The 10,687-nt window shown below is 23.2% G+C and overlaps 2 protein-coding genes across 4 annotated transcripts; one reads left to right on the forward strand and one right to left on the reverse strand.

Annotated features, from left to right (window-relative positions):
* The first annotated feature begins 604 nt into the window (after window positions 1–604).
* LOC126910558 (NADH dehydrogenase [ubiquinone] 1 beta subcomplex subunit 8, mitochondrial) lies at window positions 605–1,658 on the forward strand. Of its 2 annotated transcripts, XM_050693214.1 has the most exons (3): window positions 605–749; window positions 1,072–1,272; window positions 1,333–1,658. In XM_050693214.1, exons 1-3 carry the CDS (start codon window positions 665–667, stop codon window positions 1,569–1,571), a joined length of 525 nt encoding a protein of 174 aa, XP_050549171.1. In that variant the 5' UTR covers window positions 605–664; the 3' UTR covers window positions 1,572–1,658. The 2 variants fall into 2 exon arrangements, with proteins under 2 accessions (XP_050549171.1, XP_050549170.1); XM_050693213.1 differs by lacking the exon at window positions 605–749 and having other exon boundaries at window positions 886–1,272.
* Window positions 1,659–2,792: 1,134 nt separating this feature from the next.
* Window positions 2,793–10,615, reverse strand: LOC126910544 (solute carrier family 35 member F5). Of its 2 annotated transcripts, XM_050693190.1 has the most exons (10): window positions 10,216–10,615; window positions 8,612–8,752; window positions 8,478–8,552; window positions 8,036–8,152; window positions 6,350–6,502; window positions 5,472–5,654; window positions 4,457–4,613; window positions 3,791–3,950; window positions 3,487–3,735; window positions 2,793–3,034 (listed from the first exon to the last, which is right to left on the reverse strand). In XM_050693190.1, the coding sequence occupies exons 1-10, from the start codon at window positions 10,303–10,305 to the stop codon at window positions 2,965–2,967; spliced, it is 1,395 nt and encodes a 464-aa protein (XP_050549147.1). In that variant the 5' UTR covers window positions 10,306–10,615; the 3' UTR covers window positions 2,793–2,964. The 2 variants fall into 2 exon arrangements, with proteins under 2 accessions (XP_050549147.1, XP_050549148.1); XM_050693191.1 differs by lacking the exon at window positions 5,472–5,654 and having other exon boundaries at window positions 10,216–10,612.
* Between the last annotated feature and the right edge of the window lie 72 nt (window positions 10,616–10,687).

Genomic DNA, 10,687 nt, shown 5'->3' on the forward strand with positions numbered 1-10,687 from the left:
ACTATTTGTTAAATTTTTGTAATATATTGTTTCATCTTGTAAATGCAAGTGTTTAATACATTTTTATACATATGAACATAATTTTGTAAAAAGTATTTTATATTTCTAATGCACTGCTACCTATTTAATGAGAATTAGCTATTTTAGTTATTTTCAACTAGTTAGCCACATAGAACGAACCGATCGCTTTATCAATTCATTAGACGAAATGACCAATCTATCAGTACAACCGTGAATGGAACTAATGTTTTATTAAACTTTATATTAAAGATATAATTGGCATAAATATTCATTGGAACAAGTAACATTTTTATATAATAATAGTTTTGGAACAAAAGGTAATGATCCTTTAGCGTGTGGCTATAAAATTGCAAGGTATTAATTTTCATAATTGATTATTTGACAACGATCATGACTAATATAATATTTTATCTTATAGTAAATGATCTGATTTGTAAGCCCTTGTAAACGATGAGTTTGTTAGACTAACTAACATAGACTTTATGTTTCAAAAAAGATGTTATAGAACAGCTGTTGTACGTTACCCTTCATTTGTTTTTCCTTGTCTTATCAAAATTTTGTTAATAATAAGCTTACAATAATAGTTTATATCTTTAGTTTGGAGGTTTCCAATTAGGTTATTCGTGTAATTTATCAATAAAAAATGGCTTTACCCCGAACAATTAGCAGTTTATTACGCACAAAAGCAATTTATACTGCTTCTACTAGGAGTGTAGTATCACATGAACCTTGGAAACCAGGTCCATATCCAAAAACTGAAGAAGAAAGATTAGCAGCTGCAAAGAAGTATGGATTATTACCAGAAGAGTATGAACCTTATCCAGNAGAACAGCTGTTGTACGTTACCCTTCATTTGTTTTTCCTTGTCTTATCAAAATTTTGTTAATAATAAGCTTACAATAATAGTTTATATCTTTAGTTTGGAGGTTTCCAATTAGGTTATTCGTGTAATTTATCAATAAAAAATGGCTTTACCCCGAACAATTAGCAGTTTATTACGCACAAAAGCAATTTATACGGCTTCTACTAGGAGTGTAGTATCACATGAACCTTGGAAACCAGGTCCATATCCAAAAACTGAAGAAGAAAGATTAGCAGCTGCAAAGAAGTATGGATTATTACCAGAAGAGTATGAACCTTATCCAGACGACGGTCTTGGATTTGGAGATTACCCAAAATTACCAGATATTGGACAAGATGCTAAAAGTGAATATTATCCTTGGGACTCTCCTGAACATAATAGGAATTTTGGTAAATAGTCATTACTTCAGAATTATTAAATACATATGTATAATTTTATGTGGTGTTTAGGTGAGGTAATGCATGTCCATTCTGATATATGGGGTTCAGACAAAGGTGATCCTAATTATAGAGAAAGAGCGAGATATCCTGATTGGATACGAGTGTCATCTTTGTTTATTGCTCTATTTGGCATTGGTGGCTTAATGTGGGTCGGACAATTTTATGTTCAACGATACCGTCCATTTATGCCCAAACAGTGGCCTCAAGATGATATAAAACATTATACTTATTCTGATAAATATTTTTGAATTTTTTAATTTATATTAATGTAGTGGTTATTTAAAGTAAAGTAAATTTGTTAACACCATCAAATATAAAATACTGTTACAACTGATTATGTGATTTATATGTCATTTTTAATTTGTCCAAAAATCAAACCCTATAAAATATCATATATATATTAAACTTATAATATAAATGGTTTAAAAAATAGAAAAAAAGAAACCCACTTGGTATTCATATAAATGAATACCAACAAAACCATATACATATTTAACTAATTTACTTATTTATGAATTTTCAATAAATATAAGTTTTTAATATAAAAAGTCTTTATCAATAAAATAAAGAACATTATTATCTTCTTTAATTGTACTTTCCAACTGAAATCTAGCATAGATAATTTATTTATTTGGACATAGCTGCTACCTTTTGCCTCCCTAGACACAACATTACTAACATTCAGTTTACAGAATTTTTTCAACTTGGGATATAACTTATCTGGGTAGTGATATTAGTGATAATAATATCTAGGTTGTCATACTAATAATCCTAAAGACAACACACTAATTTAAACACTCAAACTTTCCTAATATTAACATTTTAGAGCCTCTTAACTACATTTATCATGTTTTAATTTCTCTTTAACTGTAATATATAACTGAATATTAATAAGTTTATTTTAAAATTAGCAATCTTAATTTCAATATCAATACTTAGTTAATACTCCAGTTGTATGAATACTTCAATAAATTTAAACAGTTATATAATATAAATCTATTTATACGTATAATAGACCAATTGAAACAATTATTTCAGATATCGTCCAAGTTCTAATATTAAAAACACAATTTAATTTCTTTTTATAAATGAATGGAAATATGTAAATATTGTGCAGTATATATTGAGGATTTAGAAATTAAAGTAACTAAATTTTGATTATTAGTCCATTTCAACCAATATTTAAAACTTTTTTAAATTTGAAAATGGTATACTATCAAAAACATATCAGTTGTTTCTTAATTGAAAAATAAAAATTTAATTTTGCTCTTCAGAATAATAAGGAATTATTTAATACATTTTTTTAATTTCCTTATTATTGATATATAATAATATTTCACTAGTTACTACATTATCAAATGTATCTATTTTCAAATAATTATTATTATAATTAACCTTGAAAACATTTTTTAATTTGAACACCTGAAGAATTTCTGAGATAATTGATTCAATTAATAAATACATAAAAAGTAAAATAAAGTTTAATGTTGTACTATATAATGTCAAGTTTATTAATGATTAATACTTAAGTATTATTAATTAAAATACAATGGAAAAGTCTTGAAAGATTTGAATGATATTGGTATAACTAAAAATTTTTAATGTATTGCACAAGTGTTAAATTTTAGAATTCTCATTGCATCACATTTCTTTGTCAGTTTCATGAATTTGTATGAGAGATTCAGCTTGTTCTGAATCAAAATCTCTAAATCTACATAAATGTAAATTATTAAAAATTCATTTAAAACAATTTTTTTTATATAGAGAATTTTAAAGAAAACTTTAAGTACTTCTACTGTGTGTAGTAAGAAACTTTCCCTACCAGTAAGAGTAGGTGATGTGCAAAACAATAAAGGTACTTAGCCCTTCCCATTGAAAATCTTAGATATGCCACTAACTATGTTTGAGTGCATCTGAATATTTAATATAAATTAAATATTTATTTGGTTAAAACAGGTAACTGACATATAAACAAATGATGTAATAAAAGAAAGTGACAGATGTATATATTTATAGAATTAACCCCATGTAAAAAATATAAATTTCAAAAAAACTTTAGTGGAAGATTAACAAGAAAATTAATCGAATAAATGATTTCCCTGAAATTCTCTATATTTACTTTTTTATCATTGAAATATTATTAAATACTTAATAAAAATGTACCTAAGTGAATTTCTTTTTTGAAAACGGTAAAAACAACCATCATTTTTATTATAATTTTTCCTGTATGTTAACCATATTAGAGTAAAAAATGACAAAACTATAGGAACTAAACCAAAATAAAGTGATGGTAAAAGTAGTCTTTCTCCATCAGATTTTTTATGGCTATTAAGTCCTCGAAGAATTAAATTTATTGGAACAATAAATCCTATTGACATTGTTGCAATAATTGATGATGTTAGCAGACAACCCCTAAAATAAATTTAGTATTAAAAGAAAGAACTCAATTTATTTGCAAATAAATTACCATAACCATATGACTTCAGGTAATGTGGTTTTCATAATTCCATTAACTATTAATGACAGCACTTGTTGTTTGCTAGGCCATTCAAAAGTTTCAATTTCAAAATAATGAAGAAATATAAAAATAGGCCAAAACATTAAAACATTAAAAAGACCAACAAGACCTGTATAACAAAAATATTATTTGTAAAAAAATATATATACAGAGCAAATGATTTATTATGATTCTTGCAAAATCTTTAAAAATATAAAACAAATAAAAATAATTTTTTCTTTTAAGAGGTTAATATTTCTATGAATGAAGATGAAATGGATTTATATTTATTATCATTTATAAACCTAATTATATCTCCCACCTTAGTAAAGAACTGATAATATCTTTTAAAGTATTCATTTAAAAGTTATTACTAACCAGTCATTTTCATAGATAGATTATTTCCAATTAAAAAAATCTTAAGTTAAATATTTAAAATATAGGATACTATTTATTTTGCAAAAGAAAAAATTATAATATATTTTATACTTTTAAAGATGTGCGAGTAAAATATATATTTTATTTAAGTAAAAATATTTAAGTTAATTAATATTTTTTTTAGCTGTATTTTTTTTTAATTTAATTAAATCTACAAACAGTTTCATTAAATGAAACAATAATTATACAAATATTTACCAAAATATAAAGTAATATCTAATTTATCTTCATGGTCAATCCATGATCGTATGGTTACAATATTAAGTGCATAAAACAGGGCACTACTCAAGGATAATAAGAAACCAAAGTCTATTTTATGAAAACTGAAATTCATATCTGGTATTATTAGTATTATCTGAAATTAAAAAATAAAATATAAAACAATTTAATTCCATAATATTTGAAAAAAAAAAAAATAAATAAAAGCACATTAAATTAATGCTCCTAATTATTTTTGTATAAATAACACATTTATCAATCGATTAACATGTAAAACAACCAAACTAATTATATGAACCCCAGTTATATTATTGTTATTTTAAGATTTAAAAATAATTTATGTAATAAAAATTGATTACATATAGCTATTACTAAAACACTAATTTAAACTAAAAAATATGAAAAATAATTAACGAAAAATAAGCCACAAATAACTGTATACATATTTTGGGAACAATATCAACACATATATGGTTTTTTCTATTTTTTGGGGCTTATTGATTAAAAATTTTTAAATTTAAATTCATATTTTAAATATTGGTGTCAAATAGGAAGAGGGGCTTCAACGACAAGGCATTGTCTTTAATAAATATTAATGATGATTTTAAATATATTTTTAGTTTTAAATAATGAAGTAGGTTGTGTTGAATATCCATTAAAGAAAATTAAAGTTTTTTTTTTTAATCCTGACAGTTAAAAAAAAAATGATTTAACTACATATTATTGTAGAATTTTTTGAATCAAAATATTTTTTTTATTGAAAAAATAAAAATTTTTAAAAGTTTTCAAAAAGATTAGTGTCTTATCCTTAATAAATCACATTGTATATTGGAAAACATAAATTTTAATGAACTAATATTTTTTGCATATTTATGAATTCTTATCATAAAATATATTAAGAATAATTAAAAATACTAAAGAATATCTCAAATAAAAATTTGATAACCAAGGCTTTTTATAAATTACAACATGATTTGCTGAAAAAAATACACACATTTCCAACTATACCACACAATACAGTTAAAAACTTTGCAACTGTAAAACGATCTGCAGTAGGCGTAACAAAGAACAAAGATAAAATAACAGTAAAAAAGCTAGTAGTAGACATCATACAAGACACTAAGTTATGCTCCAAGTACACCAAAGAGTATTGATGTAACAAATTAGCAAAGCCCCACTAGAAAAAGAAACAGAACATCAATTAAAAATTACTTAAAAATAAATTATCATTAATGTTTACATTAATGGTTTATGCATTAATGGTACACTAGAAATCATTAATTTATTATATTATAATTATCAACATCTTTTTTATACCACTGCGCAAAAAGTGATAAGACAAACACTTTATTATTTGTAACAATTGTTTCCAAAAAAACCTATTAATGTTTATTTTGTCATTTTTTAATAAAACAATAATTAAAAATTGTCGACTTTATGTAATTTAACTATAAAAATTTCCTTTTGTTTTAATTTATTTAAGAGTCTTATTTAAAGTACCACTTATCATTGTGTTTAGAATAGTAAAACATGAATCCAAATACATAGAATTAATCTGTTCATAAAATATATGCTAAAAAACAATATTTTCAATTATTTTTCATTTTAATAAATATTCAATATTTATTAATTTATGATATTCGTTTTTAAGATATTTACTAGTATGTTAATTAATAGTTAAATTTTAAATTAGTAACAAGCTATGTAATAAAGAACTTTAATATGTAATTTCATGCAATCAAGAGGTTAGACAGTTAGTTCCCAATATTTTTCTAATAAAACAAAATTTAATGTTTAGTACCATTAGCATAACTCATCATGTATTAATAGTAAATGTACCATATAGACATTATTTATTACTATAATTCTTACCAGTGGAGCTACAGTAAAGGCAAGTTTAGTAGTTTGATGGAGATTAAGAAGTTGTCTAGATAATTGACATACTTCTCTAGCTCTTAATGTAGCAGCATATGATAATCGAGACATCAATGCTTCTTTTGCTTCTGTTTCTGATAAATGTCGGACCTACAATAACAATATACATAATTTTAGAATATAGAAATTTTTTTGCATTTTCAATACTTTTGATAAATTTGACATTTTACTTCTACTCTTAGTTTACTTTAAAAATATATTATTATTGATATTAATTTAAGTAGATTAATATATACCTTATTAGTGTAATAGTATAAAAAATGAAATAATATTCAATTTAACAAAATTAGGTAAAACTAAAATAAAAAAAAATTGATCTTGTAATATATGAGGATAATGCAAATAGTAAATCTCCCTGTCTAGTCAAAAAAATCAGTTATTCAATGGATCTTAAAATTTTAAGTGAATATTGATTTAGATGTAGTGGCCTGGTGTACACCTAGGTGTAAAAAGATTAGTCATCATGAAACATATCTTAAATATATTACTTAGAACGTTATCCTCATATGCGACTATTGAGAGATGTTCTGTCATTTAAATTCTATAAGGAAAAGGAAAAAATTCTGGAGAAATCCACTGAAAAATGGTGTTGGCTTATATTAGAGACTACGATAAGTCTTCAAGTAGTAATAAAAGAGTGAATAACATTTCTGGAAGTATAGCAAGATAGTTATCTTACTCTCGATGATATTATGCAAAAATTACCCCCATATATTGAAACAAGTCATAGGTCAGTGTCAAACAGTTTGAAAAAAGACACCGTGTTGAAACTAGAAAAAAAAGTTTGAAATGCATTAGGTGAAATTTTTATAATAATAATTATTGAGAAACTAGATGCGAGTACATCATACAACCCTTGAAACAAACAGGGAGAGCATAGTTTGGCAATAAAAGATCTTTCACCATAAAAGTCAAAGTTATTCATTCAGCAAGAAAGTTAATGTTTTTGGGAAAAAAAGAGTTTTACATGTTGAATATCTTCCTAAGAGACAGATTATTAATGCTTTAAAAAAATATGATATTATGAAAAATTTAAAAAAGATTATTCAAAATAAACGGTGTGAACAACACACACGCGCATGCTATGAAACCTTGCTTGGGTTATGAAGTCATGCTAAAAATTGGTTGGTTATATGCTATAAAAAAATAATATCTTTTAATTGATTCATAATTCCTCACACTTTACACTTTTTAGACCTTTGTCCAGGTCATTACTATCGATTCCCGTAGCTAATTCATCTAGCTAGATAGAATTTTTTGATAATGAAGAACTCAAGGCAGAAGTTGGCTGATTTTTAAAGGAATGGTGGCAAAGGACTATAATGCTGGTTGAAAAAACTTTTACTACTACAAAAATACATAGAAAATATTGGGAGCTATTTAGAAAAATAGTTTTTAAATAGTTTGTAGTTTTTATTTTATAGAGTAAGGAATATAATTTTGCATGATATTCTTATACTTATAATAATAAAAAAAAAAATTTAATGGTGTATTTATCAGAACATGAAGTTTTTTTGGGATACAATTTATTGTTACTCAAAAACAATTTTAATATAAATGAATATTTTGGTATATTTAAGTAAAAATTAAAATTTCATGTAAAAATAGTACTAAAAATATTACTTCAGCAACTTTGTTAAACCGAACAATTTTGCTTTCGGATTTAATACTTCCAGAATCATCACTTTCAGTTCCTGATGTCATACTAGAATTTTTGACAGGTACATAACTTGCACTACTCTACATAAAAAAACAAAGAAAGTTTTTATAAGGAAAAAATATTTAATTCAAATTAAAGTTTAATGTCTGAATAAATGAAAAAAATAGTGAAATGATTATGACAAACTTTAGATATTTTATCATTCAATAAACATACCCTTGTCTAGTAAGTATAAATAGAAAAATTAAGTCTAAAAACTCGTACTGATATAAAATGTTAACTAATAAGTTAAAAAAATTAATTCAATGCCATAGTTATTAAATTATTTTTAGTCTTTTAATGACATAATCAACTTCATCATTATGAAATAATTCATAATTTGGAATAAATAAGTCAAACTCTTACCAAATGATTATTTTCATCAGAAAAAACATTATCAGCATCTTCATCATCCTCTCCAACAGCATCAAAGTTAATGAACTATAAAATATTCTATTAAATATATTAAGAATTTGGAAAAACTATAAAGAAAATCTTACCATGTAGTTACTTTGATTTTTACAAGGTTTACGGAATTCTTTAAATATGACATAAATTAATAAGTATATTGTAAATATAGATGCTTTGGCATAAGCAAAAAAAAAAGGTTTTTTGAAGTCTTCTTTTTGGTTAGGAACTGACTGAAAAGAAATATTGCATATAAAACACAATTTAAACTTCCAACTTAAAAATTTTACAATATTAGATATACATTTTTTATAAATTAAACTACCAAGAAAAAAGTCTAATTAATATTAATAAATTTATATTGAAGTATCTATAAAGAAAACTAGAATTTTTATTATAAATATTGAACCATTGTAATAAAATTATATTTTTAACACAATAATAAACAATTATATGCATTATTAGCAGTGTTTGAAGTAACTCAAAATAAATGGATGGATGCCCTTTACTTTTTGCAAACTAAATGTTAAACAATATAGAATACTATTGGTCAATTTTAATTATCAAAATTTAATAACATATTATGGATACTTAAAACAAATTATTAAACCTACCTTCTATATTTTTGTACATTAATTTTAGACAATATAATTAAAATAACTATAACAATACAAAATTATAATTAATAATAGAAAAACACCAAGATAAATTGATCAACTTTATGCATATTATAGAATATTAAGTGGATGTATTATTTTAGACTAAATAAGTGTATAAGTAAAAAATTTAAATTAAAAAATATAATGAGATATGTTAGCCTACAAAATTTTATAACTTAGTGTTTATTACAATTTACAAATATAATTATTTTAACAAATTTGAAAAAATATATAATTTAGTTTTTAACTTATCATAGTATTTTCAGAAATAACTGTGAATATAAAAAAAATGTGTTAACTTCTTCAGCCTTGTATTGGGTCATGCATTAAAATATGTTAAGTCCTCTCCTTCATGGTTTTGGTCTATCTTAGTACAAAGTAAAATAAAAATAAAATTGAACAATAAATTTGTTTGTTTTGTAGGCACATCAATCTGATTAGAATTATAGGTTTCTCATTAAATAAATATCAAGACTAAATATTAATTTGGTAAAATTTGTCAATTATTATAGTGACATTAAATAGTATCTATAAAAAACTATGTGTAAATAAATATTGCTTGTAACCACATCATTTATTTTAAGTTAAATCAACACAGGCTATTATAAGCATATTTGTATTAGTATTATATTATGAATTATCATTTATGTAAATGAAATTATATTATTTGAGTAAGTTTTTACTATTCAAATTTTAAGTAAGCATATTTTAACTATATTTATATTTTGAAGTTTTTTAAGTTAATTTATCTAATTATTATTATTTTTATAATTTAAAGTTTTAATTGCATAAACAAAAATTATAATTTTTAAATTTATTTAGATTACTATGATAAATATTATAATGTGTGGTTCAATTTTTATAGAAATATGCTTAATTATATTATATTAGTATGATGTAATTTAATAATGAATTAATTTATAATCAATAAACTAGAGATACTTTTAATTATTTAATGAACTAATTTTTTTTGGTTCTCTCATTAACCATTTAGCCAGTAAAAATAATTATAAAAGTAATAAAAAAATTATAATTACATTTAAAAACTGAGAAGAAATAACCCAAATAATGACTGATAATAACAATAGTAATAATCCAAAAATTAGCCTCTGGATTAAGTTATGCATTCTTTTTTAAAATCATTAAAAATTGACTTCTTTACAAATTATTTATGGTGATTTTGGCAAGTATTTCATATTTTGTAATAATTAATTTTTTGTAAAATTGACTAGTATGAACATTTTTAATAGTTATAAAAACAAATTTATATTTTTGGTCACATTTTTCTACATTTGATTAAGTTAATACACTGCACCAAATATATTAAGGTATTGCACATACACCATTTTATAAAATACTAATAAAACTACAAATAAATTTTCATACAATAGGTATTATATGTAAAGTTATTTATAATAACTATTGATACAGTAATAGCATCTAGAGTTTCTAATATAAGCTTATCAATTGTAAAAATTGATAATGTTAATCGATCTATTTTTATGTCAC

Source organism: Daktulosphaira vitifoliae, unplaced genomic scaffold (assembly GCF_025091365.1).
Source record: "Daktulosphaira vitifoliae isolate Bord-2020 unplaced genomic scaffold, ASM2509136v1 Scaffold_1, whole genome shotgun sequence".
NCBI classification, from domain to species: domain Eukaryota; kingdom Metazoa; phylum Arthropoda; class Insecta; order Hemiptera; family Phylloxeridae; genus Daktulosphaira; species Daktulosphaira vitifoliae.

Bases quoted from the DNA above. Each gene is read 5' to 3' on its own strand.
- LOC126910558 (XM_050693214.1), top strand. From the start codon at position 665: ATGGCTTTACCCCGAACAATTAGCAGTTTATTACGCACAAAAGCAATT. The intron at 750-1,071 runs CTTGGAAACCAG...TATCACATGAAC, and splicing joins GAGTGTAGTATCACATGAAC to CTTGGAAACCAGGTCCATAT. The intron at 1,273-1,332 runs GTAAATAGTCAT...TGTGGTGTTTAG, and splicing joins TGAACATAATAGGAATTTTG to GTGAGGTAATGCATGTCCAT.
- LOC126910544 (XM_050693190.1), bottom strand. From the start codon at position 10,305: ATGCATAACTTAATCCAGAGGCTAATTTTTGGATTATTACTATTGTTA. The intron at 8,153-8,477 runs GTAAGAGTTTGA...TTTTTTATGTAG, and splicing joins CTGATGAAAATAATCATTTG to AGTAGTGCAAGTTATGTACC. The intron at 5,655-6,349 runs GTAAGAATTATA...TTCTTTTTCTAG, and splicing joins CCTTTACTGTAGCTCCACTG to TGGGGCTTTGCTAATTTGTT.